The sequence below is a fragment of the Canis aureus genome, chromosome 1 (assembly GCF_053574225.1).
Source record: "Canis aureus isolate CA01 chromosome 1, VMU_Caureus_v.1.0, whole genome shotgun sequence".
Taxonomy (NCBI): Eukaryota; Metazoa; Chordata; class Mammalia; order Carnivora; family Canidae; genus Canis; species Canis aureus.
Window position 1 is genome coordinate 110,948,823 of NC_135611.1, and position 18,901 is coordinate 110,967,723.

The 18,901-nt window shown below is 57.2% G+C and overlaps 1 protein-coding gene across 3 annotated transcripts in view; it reads right to left on the reverse strand.

Annotated features, from left to right (window-relative positions):
- Positions 1-1,252: 1,252 nt before the first annotated feature.
- The window catches only part of PPP1R37 (protein phosphatase 1 regulatory subunit 37), a 40,542-nt gene continuing 22,893 nt past the window's right edge, over positions 1,253-18,901 (reverse strand). For all 3 annotated transcript variants that reach the window (XM_077848610.1, XM_077848632.1, XM_077848621.1), the window contains exons 2-13: positions 9,449-9,546; positions 7,709-7,754; positions 7,337-7,437; positions 6,563-6,682; positions 5,912-6,062; positions 5,667-5,822; positions 4,315-4,427; positions 3,625-3,766; positions 3,370-3,536; positions 2,522-3,245; positions 2,077-2,167; positions 1,253-1,979 (exon numbers count right to left, since the gene is read on the reverse strand). In XM_077848610.1, the coding sequence (XP_077704736.1) occupies positions 2,085-2,167; positions 2,522-3,245; positions 3,370-3,536; positions 3,625-3,766; positions 4,315-4,427; positions 5,667-5,822; positions 5,912-6,062; positions 6,563-6,682; positions 7,337-7,437; positions 7,709-7,754; positions 9,449-9,546 (1,901 nt within the window). In that variant the 3' untranslated portion in view covers positions 1,253-1,979; positions 2,077-2,084. The remainder of the gene's footprint in view (positions 1,980-2,076; positions 2,168-2,521; positions 3,246-3,369; positions 3,537-3,624; positions 3,767-4,314; positions 4,428-5,666; positions 5,823-5,911; positions 6,063-6,562; positions 6,683-7,336; positions 7,438-7,708; positions 7,755-9,448; positions 9,547-18,901) is intronic.

Here is an 18,901-nt window from a genome sequence, read left to right on the forward strand (position 1 = left end):
TGCGGTCCAGGCTGACACAAACTGGCGGCAGGAGTAGGGGCTCACTAACCTGTATGCTGGCTGCAGGGTGGGAGCAGGAGTGTGGACCCCAGACCCTGGGAAGAAGCCATAGTTCCTGCTAAGTCGTGTCAAGCAGTGGTCAGACAGTGGTCTGTGTCTCTGGGACTATGACAAAGTCTGAGTCCAACAAAATTATTGTTGGGGGATTAGGAAAACCAAAACAGAATGTCACGAGTGGCCAGGCGCATAGCTGGGATGGCTCACTGTCCACTGGCACTCGTCCCCTCTCCACAGTCCGTGCAGACAGCTGACAGCTCGCACCTCGGTGAGGCCACGAGGCTAGTTCTCACGAAAAGGGAATGTGAGCCATGTGCATCCCCTTCCCGTCGTGCCAACAGAGAAGCAGGTCTGGCCTGTCCGGTCTCGTGCCCCCGCCCGCCTGTTGGATGCTGGGGCTCCCCGGGGCCTAAGGAGTGGCGGCCACCAGGGAGAGGCCTGGCTCTGCCAGTCACTCTGGAGCTCAGCTGTCCGCTACCTAAGCCTCCCCACGCGTGGAAATAAACACCTCCTGTGTGGCAGCACTGAGATCTTTAAGACCAGGCGCAGCATCGAGCCCAGTGATAAAATGGATTCAGTGTGTCTCCACGCCAGCTCCAGGGACGGCTGGGTGGCCGAGGGGATTTCACCCTGCAATGGAGACTGATGTGGGATCCAGGTGGAAAATCCGGAGCACCGCACAGTTAGCCTATTCGTGCCCTGGGGCTGCTCGGACACAGTCCCACCACCTGGCGGCTTAGGGCAGAAACGTAGTCTCCCCGCCTCGGAGGCTCAAAGTCTGAAAATGTGTCCATGGAGCCCGCGCCCTGGGAACTGTGGAGCATCTGGGGCCGCTGGGGGCAAAAGCTGGTGCCTACTCCCCAAGCCGTGCGTGCGCAGCTCATCTCCATCACCAGAGAGCCTAGGCCTGAAGCTGGAAGATATTTTGGGGATTGTTTCCCTCTGGAGAAATGGGACTGTAAACTGGATGGTGGGTACGATATAAGAGTGTGGACGAGGCCAAAAAAAGGGTGAGGGAGGGCACCAGGGCTGGGAGTGTTGTGGGAGGTGTAGCTTTTGCCTGCGCAGGCACCCAGTTTTCATCTGGGGGGGCCGCTGTCTTGCCGCTGCCCTCCCTGCTGCTCCCTGTGCCCACAACTCCCACAAGGGTGCCCCCCATCCCCCACCGGCACAAGCAGAGAACAGGCGAGTGTGGTGAACCCAGCTCTGGTTTATTAGAAAAGGTGTGAACAGAGTTGCACCGACAGGAGTAGCCCCTCCCCCGCCCTGTCCCCTCCCCCGTACCCCACACCCACGCCGCCCCCCGGGTTGTAGTGCCTCTCAGGGCGCAGCCTCAAGGGGCCAGGGCAGCCGGGTCTCTAGAACCCTGGCTGCTCCCCGCCCCAGCTCCCTGATAGATTTATTGCACTTAAGAAAAAGAAAGCTCTGATGCTCTGCTCCCAGCTCCCACCCCCCTCCCCCAGCCCTGGCCCTCACCCCAGCCTGGGGCTGCTCTATCAATTTCCACCACCACCACTCACCGCCCCTCCCTCGTCAGGCCTCCTCCCCCGTCCCATCCCGGGGACACACGGGCAGCCATCCCACCACCACCCAGGACTCCTGCCCTCTGTAGGGCAAGCCCGGCCAAACAGGCCATCTGGAAAAGGTGTCCAGCCTCGGGGATGTCCCCGGAGAACTCTCCTCCCATCCCCCCAGCCCAGAGCCTTAGAGTGCTGGACACAGAAATAGTGCTTAAGTCAGGGCAGGGAGGGCAGTCCCTGCAGCTCCTGCACTCTGTGTAGTGTTGCTGTGGGGGGCAGAGGTCCCCAGAAAGGCCCCCCCACACCCCTGGTGGCCCAGGCCTCAGGAAGGCTGGGGGTGAGGGTGAGCAGATTCTCATGGCTCTGGCCTCAGCTCATCGAAGACTGACCGGAAAAAAGGAACTTGAGGAGAAGAGATTGGGGGAGGGCCTGTCAGAGCCAGAGCCAGGGGCTCTACTGCAGGCCCTGTAGCCCCCCTCCTCCCCTGCCCCTGCCTCACCTAAAGTGTCACAGTGTCTCCTGCCCAGATTCCTGACTGGCTTCCAGAAGCAGCTCCTCGAGCTCCTTCTCGTTCTTGGAGCAGCTCAGTTCTGCAAGGAGAGAAGGGGCAAGCAACGTCCATTCAGGCGGGTGGGGACTTGGGTGGGGGCAGGCCATCACCACCACTCCTGCCCATGTTTGACCCTCAGGGTGGCACAGGGCACAAGTACCACTGAGACTGTCAGACTCTAGTCAACACATATTGCCTGCTCCATCCCAGGGAAAGCTCCCAGGGATCCCAGGGAAGCAAGCTGGGGGCCAAGGATCAAGTCCTACTTGTTTCTACTCCTCCACAGGCCATTTTAAAGAGGACACCGAAGCCCACCAAGGGCCAGGGGCCTGCCTGCCTGGGGTCACACACCTTACCCAGGGCCCTCTGTCACCCTCCCCAGAGCTCCACTCACCATGTTCCAGGCCACAGCTGCTCGCCTTGGCCTCAGGCCCCGGGGGCGGCTCTGGGGGCAGTGCGAGGGCAAACTCAGGCTTTAGGCCATTGGGCAGCGGTGGCCCTGACTGAGGCTCCCACACCTCCGGGTCCTGGGTGCTGATGGCCTCAGCTGGTGGTAGGGCAGGTGAGGGGGGTGGGGAGGATAAAGCAGGGGGGGAGGGAGGACGAGCAGGAGCAGGGGGAGAGGGAGGGGCAGGGGAGACCAGGGGCTCCACCCTCTCGGGTGGGCTCTCCACCCGAGTCACCACAAACACTTTGTGGCCCCGGCCCGGGCTGGACACAGAAATTCGCTGCTCGGTGGGGGAGGAGGGGCTGCCTGGGGGGCTCCTGTCCCCAGGGCCCAGGGAGTCCGAGGGGGGCACCAGGGCGGGGCAGGGGGCCTCGGCCCTCTCCCCGTCCTCCTCCTCCCCGTCGTCCTCCTCCTCCTCCTCAGAGTCTGAGTCTGAGTCTGAGTCCGGCCTGGCGCCGGGGCCCGAGGCCCCATTCTCCTGGGCCCTGGTGGCGGGCTCGTTCCCAGGCTCGTCGGGCTGGGGCTCGGTGACCGTGATCTCGGGCATGGAGGCGGAGAGCTGCAGCCGCTGCTCCTTCTCCTCCTGCTCACGTGCCAGCATAAAGTTTTGCTTGCAGCCATTCTGGATCTCTGCGAGCAGCGCCTTCTGCGTCTCGATGAAGCTCTTCACCTGCAGGCGGAGCGGGCCTGGCTAGGGCTCCGGCCGGCCTGACCCTCCGTGGATTCTGCGGTTGCCCCGCGGCTGCCCGCCCTCCCCCTGCCAGAGGCCTCAGGGAAGAGCCCACTCAGCTCACCGCCTCCTTCTTGGGCTCACGGTCGAGGTCGAGGCGCAGCAGTGAGTGGTTCACCTTGAGGGCCAAGGACAGTGCCATGAGCCCGCCCGTCTTGATCTCGTTCTCCCGAAGGTCCAGTCTCAGGAGGCGGGGGCTCTCGGCGATGAACTCTGCCACCGCCACCGCGCCTGGGAGGGGGACCGCAGGGGCTGGCCACGGGCTAGCCGCCCACCAAGCCCGCCTGCACCGCTCCCTCGGCCCGGCCCCATGCCCTACCCTCGCACGTGAGCTTGGTGGAGGTGAGGCCGAGGCGCAGCACGCTGCGGTTGCTGATGAGGCCGTTCTTGAGGTTCCGCACGCCCTCGTTGCCGATGGGGTTGTGGCCCAGGTTCAGCGTCTCCAGGCTCTGTGTGTGCGGCTGGAGGGGGCGGCGCGTGAGAGTGAGGAAAGGCTCAGAAGACCGATCAGGAAAAAGGCAACCCCGCGTGCTCCCTCTTGGGCAGCGCCGCCTGGACGGTCCTGCTCGAGGCCAGATCCTTCTTGTCTGCAGAAGTCACCTGCCCTGTCTTCTCCCCAGCCCGGGCCCTGCCCCTGCCTCATCCCGAGGGCTCAGGGTGTACACCTGGCCGTTGGTAATTCTTAACTTGGACACGAGTCTTTGTGTCCTGTGGGTTTGCTTTAAATACCGTGTATTTATATAAGAAGACTGAAAACTTACTGAAGGCTTCCAAAACATTAACTTTCTACACAAAACCTTTTGTCAAACACTGTACTAGGCTATCACTGCAGATGCAAAAAGACAAGGGAAACGTTGAGAGGCCACTTTTCTGAGGGCAGGGAGGCTGCGGAAGCTGAGGGAGAGAGCAAACAGCACTGAAAAGCTGTTTTCCCATCCCTGAAGTGCAGGCAGGGCAAGCCTGGGGGACACAGGTGGGCGCCCCCTCCCCTCTCCTGGGCCCGACTCACCAGCGTCATGCCCAGGAAGGCCATGCCTGTGTGTGTGAGCTGGTTGTTCCACAGCACCAGGGTCTCCAGCCCCTTCTTCTGCTCCTTGAGGCCCTCACAGATGTAGGCCAGACCTGCGGGAGATCCATGGGCAGAACCCATCTGTGGTCCAAGTGCTTCTCCAGGGGACAGCAGCGTGAGGGCCACAGCGCCCCCATAAGAGCACAGAATGTTCCAGGGCTTGGCCCTCACGTCGGCCTGCCTGGGCCCAGCACACATGGCTCCCTGGGGCCAGGGCCAGAGCCCATTCCTCTCCTATCTGCCTTAGATTTCTGCTCAAAAGTCACCCAGGTGGAACACACCCCTAGCCGCTCAGCCACCACTGCTGCTTTAGTTTTCTCCAGAGCATATCTCACCATCTGACAGACCTGATATTCTAGTAATTTATGTTGGCAGGATCTCTCCTCAGGACAGAGATCTCTGTCTCGACAGGCCCAGCGCATGCTAGGTGCTCAGTAAACGTGGTGTCTGGGCCCGGCCACCCTGGGGGAAGAGACTGGCCTCGATGCCCTAGGCTGTTCCCCCAGCCCTCTCTTCACACTGAGGCCAGTGAACCAACAGTAAACCAGGAGGAAATGGGAGTTCCCAGCACTAGCTACTTCCTCCCTTCCTATTTACCCTCTAGCTCACCATGGCTTTCCCCCCCAAATATCCAACATCTAGGCTCTCTCTCATCTCAGGGACTTTGCACTTGCTATGTGCACTGCCTGAATTCTTTTCCCAGGCTTATTTATTTTTTAAGATTTATTTATTAAGAAAGCAAGCAAGCAGGGTAGGACAGGGGAGAGGGAAAGGGAATCTTAAGTAGATTCTGTGCTGAGCACAGAGCCTGACGGCTCAATCTCATGACTCTGAGATCACAACCTGAGCCCAAACTGAGTTGGATGCTTAACCAACTGTGCCACCCAGGCACCACTTCCCAGGTTTTTAAAAGGGCTGGTTCCATTCTCGACCTCCACATTGCCACCCAGAGGTCACCTCCCCACACCACATTATATAGCCTCTGACTGACCCTTTATTCCAACCACCTTGTTTCCCTTCAGGATACTTTTTCCAGATGGTAATTATTTTAATTATCTGTTCAATATTTCACTTCATCCTGCTGGTCTTCACTAAGCTGTCCTCTCCTCCAGGACACCCTCCCTGGGCTCCCACAGCCCAGCCCTGCCCTGTCTTCCCTACTGGACCCACGAGGGCAGGGCTGGGATGGTCTTGGCCACCACTGTGTCTCTGGTACCATAGGGAACTGGCTGGACACATAGTGGGCGCCTGGTGGCTGGAGTGGGGTGTGGGTGGGACGACCTCTCACACACCTGAGTCCAGCACGTGGTTGTTACGGAGGTCCAGGATCTGCAGAGAAGAGTTGAACTTGAGCAGGTTGCCCAGCTGGGCCGAGTCCTGCAGGCCGTTGAGCTTGTTGTCGGCCAAGTACAGCTCCCGCAGATTCACGTTCATCTTCAGTGCAGTGGCTGGGGGAGTGCGGGGACAGCGCTATGACTGGCCACGCCCCCAGCAGGAAGCATGGTGCAGCTCAGCCTCCCCCAGCCCTGGGGCTCACCAAGCAGCATGAGGGGTCGCCCCGACAGGCTGGCATTTTCCAGATGCAGCACCGCCAGGCTGCTGCGGATGCGCAGGGCACGGGCCACGAAGGGTGCTGAGTGGTCCAGCAGGGGTGTGTTTCGGGCATCCAGGTACTGCAGGCAACTTGTCTGGTGGGGCAGGGGTAGGGCTGGGACAGGCTGGCCCCAGCCCTCCTGGTCCCAAGGGATCACCCACCCCATGTTCCAGGGGAAGAGCCGGGCCAGGTGGTCCTGCAGCCAAGGCAACCGTGCCTGTGAGCGATGGCCCAGCCTGGGGATCTACAGGTGAGCAGGTGGGGCCCGTGACAGCTGAGCCCCCCGACTCCTGTGTGGCAGATGCCCCACACATGAGTGGAGGGGGCAACCACAGCCACCTCCCAGGGGCAGTTTACGGGCAAGTGAAGGAAAGGTGCTTAAAGGGAGAAAAGGAGCCAGGTTGGCCTGAGGCAGGGCATCCTTTGGCACTGTTTTCCCATTCTGGAAGCTCGAGACCAACACTCCACAACAGCCCATACTCAAGGGCTAAGGGAAATACGGCCTAAGGGATAAGTGTCCTGGGAAAGCACCCAGACCCCTCTGCGCCCGAGCCCCTTCTACCCAGGGGAGAGGCACAGGCAAGGGGCGCCCACCTTGCGCATCATGTGGGCAGCAGCCTGCCAGCCCCGGGTGCCAATGTGCTTGTTGAAGGAGATGTTGAGGTGGGTGGCTGACTCGTAGTATTCGATCATGTCGAAGAGGGCCGAGGCACCCTGGGGGCAGAGACAACAGGGTTTCGACTCAGGCTGAGGTAGGCCCAGGAGGCCAGGAGATGGGGGCCAAGCAACTAACGGGGGGGCACTGGTGCTGCCCCAGCACCTCTGGGTTCCAGGAACCAAACTTCGCCCTTCCTACTGGAGTCAATCTGCTTTCCCTTACCAGCTACCTCACCCCTAAAAGGAGGCGGACTGACAGGTCCCCCACGTGCCGGGGCCTCAGTTCTCCAGTACCCCACCCCTTAGGCCTCCTGGTGGTCTGAGTCTGGGGAGGTAAGGACACTTGGGCCTAAATGGGGAGGCTGCTTTCTGCTTGTTTCTCAAACCCTCCTCTGTAAGTGTTGAGATCCCCAGCGGGAGTTCCTGAAGGGGTTTCCAGTGGTCACACACACCCATCTCCACTAAGGCCCAGATCCCCAAACTCCCTGCCTCTCGGGTGGGTCTATGAGACCCCTTTTCTGGGCCCTGCCCCAGAGGCCCAATATCCCCCACATCCACTCTGGTCACACTGGCTGTCTCCTCATCTTGTCCTTCAGGTGGTCCTGTCCAGCCTCCATCAAAGGGGGCTCTTCTTCCTGCCCTCTTCCCCTAAACCTCAAAGGAGCCAGGGAGCTTGGGGAACAGGTAAGGTTGGTGGCACGGGCTGCTCACATCTTCATCCAGGTTCGTCTGCTCCAGATCCACGACCCTGAATTGCAGCCTCTTGAAGACCTCTTCCAGAGCTTCACAGGTCTTGTAGTCGAGCTTCTCACCTGGGATGAGATGGGGTGCCGGGCATGTCTGAGTGCACCTCTGCACGTGCTCTCGTGCTTGTGGGGCTGGGTGGACACATGGGCTCCAGGCTAAGGGAGGGAGGGCTCACTGCACCCGCCTCACTGGAGGGAAGGCACCCCCACCCCTCAGGACCCCCCCTGCCCCTGGCTAACTCCTCTTTATGGCAGGACTTGCCAGCCCAGACCCACTTGAGAGAGGCTCTGGCCCTACCCACTCCCCAAGAGTCCCAGCCTCTGTCCAGACACACACCTTTTAGGTCCAGACAGTCGATGCGGTGTCCAAGGTCTGTGAACTCCTGAGAAAAACAAAGTAGTTGGTGATAAAGGCAGGAAGCTTCAGAAGGCTCAGAAGGTAGGCTGTACGTACACTCAACAGTGGAGCCAGTGGGGCTCTGATCTGGCTCCATTTCTAAGGCAAGGCAGTGTTCTGGGGTAGGGGTGGCATGCAGGGCCTCACAGAGAAAGGCCATCCTGCACTCACAGGGCCTGGGCCAGGCAGGGGCACAACCCCTCTGCTGCATCTGAATGAAGTGAGGGAGTGGCATTCCAGGCGCAAGGAGCAGCTAGCACAAAGGCTGTGAAGCAGGTGCTAAGGTGGGGAAGGCTGGCAGGCCTGGGGGGGTGAAGGCCCAGCACGAGGCCCCATACAGCGAGCACTCAGTGAAGAGGACTACGAGGCCTCATACAGTGAGCACTCAGTGAAGAGGACTAAAGGTACCAGTCAGACATCTGCCAGGGCCTCCTGGGCTATGAGCCCAGCCCCACCCCCACTGGGTGCCAGGTTCTGTTCTCTGGAGCCAGTGCTGTGACAAAGCCACGTACAGACAAAAAACTATGGGCGAGCCTTGCCTAAGCTCACTTGCTTGTGAGGGACAGGCTCCATCTGATCCAGTTGGTGGGCTCCATGGCCCACACTCTTGGCTACCACAGAGTGGCCGTCTTTCCCTGAAGCTGCCAACAGGCCCTCTGGAAACTTCCCCACAGAACCCAGGTTAACCCCAGTGTGCAGAGTTGGGGGGCGAGCATGACTGCTCACAGCAATGCTGTCTGAGGGAGCGACAACCCTGGAAATAAGCAACCTTGGAACATTCTGGAATGACCCCTCCAGAGGGAAGGCACTAGGCAGCCCATAGGAAGGGCAGCCGTGGGACAGAGCCAGAGGGGGAACATGCCATGGGCACAGTAGCAACCTGATCACATCAGGAGAAATTGCCCTTGTGTCTGTGTACCTCTGGATAGTGAGCTGCCCTCTTACAAACACACAGGCAAGGCCAGAGGATGCAAACCCCAAGTGGTCAACAGTGGGACTCCCAGGAAATGGGGCTTGAGGAAAAAGTGAGACGTGGCTTTTGCTTTTTATGCCTATAGTATTTTAATTAAAAAAAAAAAAAAAAGAGTATATAGAACATATAGAGACTATAAAGAATAAATGTGCATATGGCTTCTCCCCTAAAGGAAAAGAATTTCTTTGGGGAGTGACAGTTGAAATTCTTAACTTTATATAACTGTGCTATTTAAATATTCATGAAAAGCCTGATTACTTTTACAACTGAACAGAGGATTATTTTTAAAGATTATTTATTTATTTATTCATGAGAGACAGAGAAAGGGGGGGGGGGCAGAGACCCAGGCAGAGGGAGAAGCAGGCTCCATGCAGGGAGCCTGATGTGGGACTCGATCCCGGGACTCCAGGATCATGCCCTGGGCCAAAGGCAGGCAGGCGCCAAACCACTGAGCCACCCAGGGATCCCATGAACAGAGGATTTTCAATGATGTATTTACATGGTCCCTGGGCTAGGAGGCCAAGTGGGGCAGCATGCTCTGTGCATCTTTTCCTGCTCAGGGTAGACATCAGAGGCCCAGAGGCTGTCAGGTGTAGGGGGGGGGGCGCAGAGGGAGCAAAGCTTCACCCCAGACTGCCCTGCCCGCCAACCCCCCCACCCCCCCGACCCTGCCCAACTCTGAGCCCACCTCACCCCTGACTGGGTACCTGGAGCTGCCGGAGGAGCTTGGGGATCTGTCTGCAGTTCAGCTTCTGGCAGGCTTGCTTGTAGGCACCAATGACCTCATCTACGGTCACGTTTTGGGCTGCAGACACAGAGGACCCAGGCCTGTGACTCTCCACAGCCCGGGCCCACTTCACCCCCTCCCAGTCCCAGGCATCTGCCAGGTACCACCTGCCGCACCCCCACCTGCACCAAACCTCTGCAAAGGAACAGCCCCTTCCAGTGACCCATTGAGTTCTGCCCTCCCTTCAAGGCCTTTTGCTTCAACTGCTGCCTACAGAGGTGCCCCCAAACAAGTCAGCCCTTCCCTCCACACTTCCCCATGGCTCCTCGAGCAGCTTCACACGAATATCACACAATTTTTTTTTCTTGTCAGTTGCCTCCCCTACTAGATGGTGAGGGCAGGGCTGGGTCTCTTGGTCACTATTTTGTCCCAACACTGGCCAGCCCAGGCCAGGCCCAGAGCAGGTGTTCAATTTGTGGGTTTTTGTCTGGATGAGAGAATGAATCTGTACTTTGATGCTATGAGGAAGCTGAGCTCAGAGAGGTGAAGCACCTTGCCCCAGGTCACACAGCCAGTACATGGTAGGGCCTGGGACTGAACTCTGTTCTTAACTGTGATGCACGTGGCCTCTCACTCCCCACTCTTGAAGCCTCCTCAATGGCAAAACATTCCCCGACAGCTACTCAGTGCTGGGTCTCCAGCCTCGGGGACACAGCAGCAGTCAGAGGAGCCCGGGTAACAGAGCAGCACAGCACAGTGCTGGCCTGGGGCCTGTCACCTCGCTCCAGGCAGTGCTGGCCTTTCTGTGTGCACCGACTTGCCTTCTCTGGATATTCCATAAAAACGGAGAGGAACAGAGTACGTGGCCTTTTGCCGCTAGCTTCTTTCACGAGGAGGCTGAGTTTCAGCCTCTTTACTATGCTGCACAATAAATGCCTGATGTACACATCTTGTCTCTCTGTTCACTGAATAAGACACTTGTACTGTTTTCAGCCTGTGTCTGTGAAATACTGGATTCTAGATTCTGCCCCAGGGCAACCAGGAGAACAGGAAGGAAAGTCCCTGAGGAGTGGGGGAGCAGAGTCAGGATCTGGTGGAGAAAGGGCTCGGGGTCAGCAGAATAGAACGGGCATGGGGGTAACAGGGCAGGCAAGGAACAAAGCAGGAAGAGGGCCTCCTGGAGGAGGATCCTCTCAGCCTGCCCTCACCCTGCTGCTATCCTGGCCTGACCCTTGGGAGCCAGCGGGAGCCCCACTCGGAGCTTCCAGGTCAGCATCTCCCAGTGGACTCTTCCCTCCAGCTGCTGCTCTGGCCAGGGGCCATGCCCCACTGATCGCATCAAGCACTACTGTTTTCTAGGGGAGGAAGGCTGCCTCCTCGAGAGAGAGTGTTTAGCAGACCCTGCAACTTCATCATCAACAGAAATGACAGGTGCTTCCATATTGCGCAATGGTGACTGCAGATTTTGAATGCTTATTGTTACTCTGAAAATGCCAGTGGTCAGTGCTGCTGCTCTATCCTCATCTCTCATGTGCCAGTGAGGAAGAACACAAACACTGGGTTGCAATTTAAAAAAAATTTTTTTAGCTAACTGTACTCTAATTGATATCCTTTGTAATTCTATTTTATTTTTTGCCTTTAAAATTCATCATTTCAGGGGCACCTGGGAGGTGCAGTTGGTTAAGCATCCAACTCTTGGTTTCGGCTAGTGATCTCAGGGTCATAAGATCAAGCCCCGCGTCTGGCTCCACGCTCAGTGCGGAGTCTGCTTGGGAATCTCTCCCTCTGTCTCTCCCTAAGAAATAAATCAATCTTTAAAAATAAATAAATAAAATCTAGGGATCCCTGGGTGGCGCAGCGGTTTGGTGCCTGCCTTTGGCCCAGGGTGCGATCCTGGAGACCTGGGATCGAATCCCACATTGGGCTCCCGGTACATGGAGTCTGCTTCTCCCTCGGCCTGTGTCTCTGCCTTTCTCTCTCTCTCTCTGTGACTATCATAAATAAATAAAAATTGAAAAAAAAATATTAAAAAAAAAATCTTAAAAAGATATTGTCACTCCAAGGGGCACCTGGCTGACTCAGCTGGTAGAGCAAGCAACTCTTGATCTCAGCGTGGTGAGTTCAAACCCCATGTTGAACACAGAGCTTACTTAAAAATTAAAACAAAACCATCAATCTGAGAAGGGGTACACAGGCTTTATCACGTGCTCCCCTGGATAAACTCACTTCAAGAAAGGTCCCTAGACCAAGGGTGTGTTGGCTTGGTCATATCAGATGAGAATGAAGGCAGGACTGGGCACACAAGGGGTCAACATTAGCAGTTCTCAGCATCCTAGAGAGCCTATAGGAAGTAAGAATCCTAAGCAAGCTTTCAAGCTGCAATCAATTCTTTAGGTGTTCAGCTGACATCCCTTCTTCCAGGAGCTCTCCCTCACTGTCCAGGCTCCCAAATTCACCTGAGACCCACCGTCCCAGCCTTGCCCTCTGGGTGGGTCTTTGTTCTGAGGAGTCTCCTGGTAAGCTTGAAGCCAAGGGTCTCTAACCTGGCCAGTTCCACACCAGCCACAGCTGCCATCTGGCCACCCCTTCATCTAGGCATCTGTGGGGTTTGCAAGTAGCACAGCCTCACACAAGGTAACGGCCAGAGCTCACAGAGGTGGCATCCGCCCAGTCATTTACAGGAGGGGAAATAGAGCAGGGGCCAGGGGGAGTGGACATATTCCCAGAAGCGGGAGAACCCCCAAGGCCCGGAGTGATTTAGCGACCCCTGGTGACAGGAAATAACAACTGCAGCTTGTCACTGATTAACTGACACATTTTGGAGAGGGGATAGCACTGGGGTATTACTAGAGGCACAAGAGCCAGGATGCGGAGTAGTGGGGAGGTGGGGGTGGGCTCAGCCAGTCCATGGCAGCCTGAGGGCACCCCCACCCCACCTCGATTAGCCCAACAGCACCACCAGCATGGCCCAAGGCCTGGCGCAGCACCAGCAGGGAGACTGAAGAGCGTCAGGTGGCTCAGGTGGCTCGGGAGTGACTGCTGAGAAATCATTACGTATGCGGGCTTCATACATAACAAGGAACTACCACATTGCTTGGAAATGAGATGAAAGGTATCCAAGTAAAACAGAAATGAACCAATTTAAGAAAGAGCGGCAAGGAAACGGCAGTACAGGTGGTCCAGAGAAACACCGTGTGGCATTCAGACAGCACTCACACTGTGCCAGGCACCATGCCAGGCTCTTCATAAGCTAGCAGAACCCCAGGCCTGGCTCCTCCACACATCTGTTCATTTGTGATGCTGTGGCCAAATGGTCAAGGGGAGAACACAGTGAAGGTTTGAGGTCTGTGGACTGAGAGAGACAAAGCTCCCCAGACCTAGTGTGGAGACTCCAGCCTGGGCTCATCTGCACATACCCCCATCCCCAGGGCTTCCACAGCCTTAAGGAACCCACACAGACATAACTACCGCCCCCTGCAGCACAAAGGGGGGGTGCTAGTCAATGAGGAGCTCACCTAGCTGGCCTGTAGCAGCTGCCAGGCCCACCCTAGAGGCTATTGAGGCCCTGAGGTGCTGGACTGGGGGGGAGGGGGGGAGTCACTGGGGGCTGGTGGGTGTGGCAGGGCGGCAGAGTGAAGGCGCAGCTGCTGTCTGAAGTGACCAGGGCCTGAATCCTTGTTGCCAGGGTGCTTAGGATTGGATCCTGACTAATTTAAAACTCTGACGTTGAGCAAAGCAATTTCACCTGTCCCTCAATTGCCTTATCCTTAAAATTGGGTGAGGGTGACTAACTCCTTGGCTACCTATGAAGATTGATTTAATATGACTTCCTCCCTCAGACTAGCGCTTAGCACACTCATGAGTGCACACGAACCACCACCCATCACGGCCATGTTTTCTACCCCCAGAAGAGGCGTGCAAACACCTGTCCATGGTTGGCGAGGCCGGGTGGACACGGGTGTGTGGGAACTGGAGGACATGCATGCGTGTGTGCATGCACGTGTCTCAGGTCAGGGCTCAAATGTGTTCCTTCAACCTCCAAGTCTGATGACCTTAAGGTCCCACTCAAGCTCAGTCCTTGACCTGGTAAGGCTGTGATCAACCATCGTGACTACCTCCTCCCCTCTGAAATGGACATCTGCGGGGGTCTCAGGATATGAGGATGCTAAGTAGCTGCTTGGTGCCAGGTCTGACTGGGCAGGAGGCACAAGTGGAGAAAGAGGATGCAGATGACGGGCACCACTTCCCAATATGGGGAACTCACACTGTGGGAGGCACGATGCCGAGTTCTTTCTAGGCACAGGTTCTCTTAGCCAGCTCGGAGATCCAAGGCTGGCAGAGTTATGACTCCATTTTCTAATAAGGGGAGGCCAGCTTAGAGAGGGCAAGTCATTTGTGCAAGGTCCCAGAGCCAGGAGTGGAGGGACTGGAACACACAGGCAGGTCTGCATTGGTCTGACAGTGGAGCATGGTTTCTAGTACTACTTTGGCCCAAGGAGGAAGGGACCAGGGGCAGAGGCAGGCTGTGGGGACCCCCAGACTCTGGGTGGGGCAAAGAATGAGCTCTGGGGAGGGATGCTGCTGCATAGCAGTGGGTGGGCAGGATGTCCTGCAGGGATGAGACTCTGCAGTGTGCCCCAGCAGCTCATGCCAGTGGCCCAGGAAGAGGCTGTGGGGCACGGAGAGCCTGCCTCCCCCTCCCAGCTCTATGGCTCTCACAAAGGGAAGGAGGGAAATCTGATGCCGGGCATCAGGTGACAGGCAGAGGGACATCTGTCTCTGGTCCCTGGCTCTTGCCTGTACACAGGTGTAGAGCCCCCCATGAGATGCAAGAACAGGCTGGGCACCAGCGGACGGCAATGACTCAGGCCATCCCTGCCAGCTGGAAGCTGGTGGGAGAGATAAGACATAGTCATCCAAGTGGTAGTCAAAAACTAGGAAGCTACAGTGTAGGGGGAGAGGGAAGTAGGGGAGAGGGGAGTAGGGGCCCAGGTTTCACCACTGGGGCTTCACACGGACAAGACAGATACAAAGATGGCAGTGTGTGATCCCTGGGTGGCTCAGCAGTTTAGCGCCTGCCTTCGGCCTGGGGCATGATCCTGGAGTCCCAGGATTGAGTCCCATGTAGGGCTCCTTGCATGGAGCCTGCTTCTCTCTCTGCCTCTCTCTTTCTCTGTGTCTCTCATTAATAAATAAATAAAATGTTTTTTGTTTTTTTAAAAGATGGCAGTGAGCAGCAGCCCCTGGGAGGGGCAGGTATAACAGGGTGGGAGCAGGCCCAGAGGGACCCAGGGCACCAGGAGGTAGTGTCTGAGAGGGGAGAGGTGGGAAGTGAGGACTCTGCCCTCTGTATGAGACAGGAGCCACCAGAGCTGGGCAGAGGGCAGTGACAGGAGCTACTCCAGGTCTGGGGAGGATGCTATTCTGTAGGAATGAGGTCTCTCAGAGACCTGGTGGGGAGCCCACTGCATCCCCTAACAAGGTGTCTGTCAGGATGGGTACGCCAGAGGACACAAGTGAGGTTTAAGAGCATGGGGCAGCCCAGAGCCAGAGGCCTGAGTTCTAGTCCCCTTCCTAATCCCCCCCATTAGCTAACAGTACATACCCTGACCTCCCAGGGCCTGTCTGCAGCATCAGTGGAGCCCACCTTGGAAGGCTGCCTGCCATGCTCCTCCTACCCCATGAGGGAGGGGCACAATCATATCCATCCACTTGACAGACAGGAAACCAAGAATCTCGTGGCCCCAGCAGGACAGCATCTCTGTGCAGGACCCAAGAACCCAGGAACCGGACTTTTGGGGCTCTTTTCCTGCACGACTCTCCAGGCTTTGGTGCTCCCACAACTTGACATCTATAGAACATCAGGCCGCTTGGGCTCATGCCTTCATGGCAGAAGGCTAGCTCAGAGGGGACTAGGCTGGTGTTCAAGGCACAGGGAGACCCTACCAACCCACAGCAGCACTGTGGGTGCGGAAAGACAGATCCTTTTTTAGACACACAACCCATCCTCACAGGGAGTGCAGCCTTGGCCTCCAAGCCTGCCAAAGTGCCCAATGGCCTACCTTCCCCGACCACCCTCCCGGCACCAACACAGGCCCCCAGTGGGACCATCCATGTATCTCCACTCCCCACTGTCTTCCCCAAAGGGCCCAGTCCCTGCCACCGTGACTGGCTAAGGCTGAGCTTTATAGAACCAGTCGCAGCCAGTCACAGGGCCTGTGCTGGAACTGTCAAGAGAGAGCCCTCCTCTGCAGGGGTAGCCCTGAGGCTGTTGCTCACTTCTGGAGCTGCTGGTGGCCATCCTGGCACCCACCAGGAGAGGGCCTCCTAAGCCAATTCAGAGGAAAGGTAAGGTAAGCTCAGATGTCTTGAGACGCTGGACCCAGCCAGGCCTAAAGCCTGACTATTCAGGACTCCTCAGGTCCATGCCAACAGATTCTCCCTGTTTCCTTCAGCCCTCCAGAGTTCGGCTTCTAACCTGGGAGGATTCCAACCTGGGTGCCACCTTGCCTTTCATTCAGCAAATATCTCCCAAGGCCCACCACACACCAAGCTCTGTGCTGAAGTGGGAAGATGCGGATGGCTCTGATCTGGCCCCCACCCTCTGAGGGGCTCTTGCTGGGGGATGGAGGCAGGTATGCCCTAGGAGGACGACGCAAACACCCCAGAGTGAGCTAAGACACCTTAATGAGCAGGGAGCTAGTTCAGAGGCCCCTTTTAAGCCTTGTCCATGGCCCTTTCCTTCCCCCTGGGCACGGTACTCTAGCCACACCAACTCTTCTCTCCATGAAGGCTCAGTGTTTTCATACCGTCCCTCCCCTCTTGCAGGTCAACTCTCAGTGCAGATGTCACCTTCTCCAGCAAGCCCTCCCTGACCTGCAGGCTGAGGAGAAGGCCCTCCCTAGAGCCTTCTCTAGGCTCCCCCATCTCAGGCGCATTCTGAGTTGTCACCATCTGGAAACAGGCCTGGGGGAGTGTGGTCCAGGCTGTGCCCCCAACACTGCCCTGTGTGGGGGTCAGGCACAGAGAAGGTACCAAGACAGGGGTTGGGAGTGACAGATGGGAAGAGCTCACGCCTGGCTGCTGTCCTAGGCCTCAAAGTGGATAGGGTGCTCTGAGCAGGAGGGGCCCACCTGTTCTGTGGGGAGAGACTACTGTGGAGGCCTGGACGAGGGCTTCGTGAACCAGGAAGCTGGAGGGAGAGGAGGGTGCCAGGGCCTAGGCCCTGCCAGCAACTACTCATTTTGTGACAGAGCGCTCCTCGCACAGAAGGGCAGGCCTGGCTCCTTCGTTCAGCCACTTCCCCACCAGGCACTCTGCCAGACGCTGTGCTCGGAGCTGTTCATAATCCTGCAGCGTGGAGAGCTCCAGCCCACCACCCACCACACTGAGGACGAGGCCTCTCGTGATGCTACACGCTCTCCTAAGGTCACAAAGCAGGGAAGAGGCAGATGGATGGTCAAAGGTAGTACTGTCCCTGTCCTACCTGGGTGCCCTGAGGTCCTTAGGCTCTCAGCTTCCGGCTGGACTAACGAGGTCAGGGGCCTAGAAATGCAGCCTGCTCTAATATCACAACAGGGAGGCTGCCAGAAGGACTGGTCTTTCCCTTCAGGGTTGCTGGGATCTGGAGAGCCAGTAGTGGCCCTTAGCAGAGCCACCCACCCTCTGGGGCTCCTCATGGTGCCTGTGGAGACCGGAGTGGCTGCAGTGGCTGGGCATGAGATGCACAGGTGCAGGGCCAGCCTGGTGTGCTCTCGTCCCCAGGACAGTCCTCCCCTCCCGCCCATAAACAGCTACTGATCACCTCTGGCCCTGTCCCAGAGCCTGCCCACATGGTCAGGGAGACGATGCTGGAAGCAATCACAGAGCAGGGAGGTTGGGCAGACTGGGATCTACTGGAAGCAAACATCTAGAAAAGTCTCCGAGAGAAGGACCTGAAGAATGAGACAGCAGAGAGAAAGGCATCCTGAGCAGAGGGAACTTTGTGAACAGGTACTGGCATGAAGACTGTGCAACACATCTGGGCAGTGAGTCACATGATGAAGAGGGCCTAGGGTGTGTGAAAGGAGGTGGGGGGCACCCATGGAGCATCTCAGTCATCAAGCATGGGATAGGGGTGTCATCCTAGAGGTGTGGGTGGCAAAGCCTACACACAGAAGAGGCAGGAGAGCAGAACTGGCCCCATAGTCAAGGTTCTCACCGAATCTTTGTCAGCGACAGAGCCATTTGCTCACAAGGCCTCAGGACCTTTGCACCTGCTGCCCAGAGTGCCCTTCCACCTTGTATCTCCATGGCTCTCTCCTTCCCTGCCTGCCTTAGGGTCTCTGCTCTAAAGTCATCTCCTCAGAGGCTTCCCCTGACCACCTTATGTAAACAGTCCCCTTTGTCACTGTTCATCCCTATATCTTGCTTCATTCTCTGTGTAGCACTTCTTATGGCCTCAAGCTCTATCCTCCATTTGTTTGCTTATGCAACAATGAGGAGAAAGGTTTTGCTGCTTTGTTCACTTTAGTATCTCCAGAAGGGTATGCTCTGGGCACACTACACACATCCTGCTGGAACAAATGAAAGAGGGTCGGGGGACGAGCGGGTCTCTTGAGTCAGGAGGACAGGTGTCTGAGTCCCCAGTTCCACCCAGGTTAGCTGGATCGACTCAGGGAAGGCTCCCTCTCTCTTAGGCACTCCACATACATGTGGTGAGGATGCAGCGCTGATGAGGTGAAGAGCTCATGGATGGGCATACTCAGCCAAGGGCTGATCAGGGCAAATGCCCGTCAAGCACCTTCATCAGGCATCTAGTCCTTTCCTGCACTCCTGAAATACCACACACATCCTTCCCACAGCCTGGGCTGTCCCAAAGGAGGGGCAGGAGGGGCAGAGCAACGAACGCAAAGTCTCCTGGGATCTGACACAGGGAGGAGACAGAGGGCAACTCCAAAGCTTTCTGGGCCCCATGTGCCTGAGGCCCCACCATGTCTGCAAAGAGTTGTGTGCCAGTCCCCTCAGGGCCAGGCATCTTACGCTGCCCACGTGCAGAGCTTCCTTGTTCCCACCTCCACGGCCCCACTCACGCCCCTCTGGGCACACAGGCAGTCTGAGGAGCCTCTCTGATGCTGTGAGGAGCCATCATCTTGCTCCTATTCCCAGACTGATTTATAAACTTGATCTTGTTTATGCCTCCCAATAGCTCTGGGAAGCCTTCCGAAAGAGGTCTGGGGGTGGGAAGTGACAGGTCCAAGGACACTTTTCCAGCTAAAAGCAAAGGGAAGGTCTGGTCCTCATTGGCTGGTCTCCACCTCTGCCTTCCTGACCACCAGGCTGGCCTGTCAGGTGGGGGGGCCCTTGGCTGTGGGCAATTACCTACTTCTCCATGCCAGCCACTAGGACGGCCTCTTTCAGTCTGTTCTGCAAAGCAGAAAACTGAGTCTTAAAA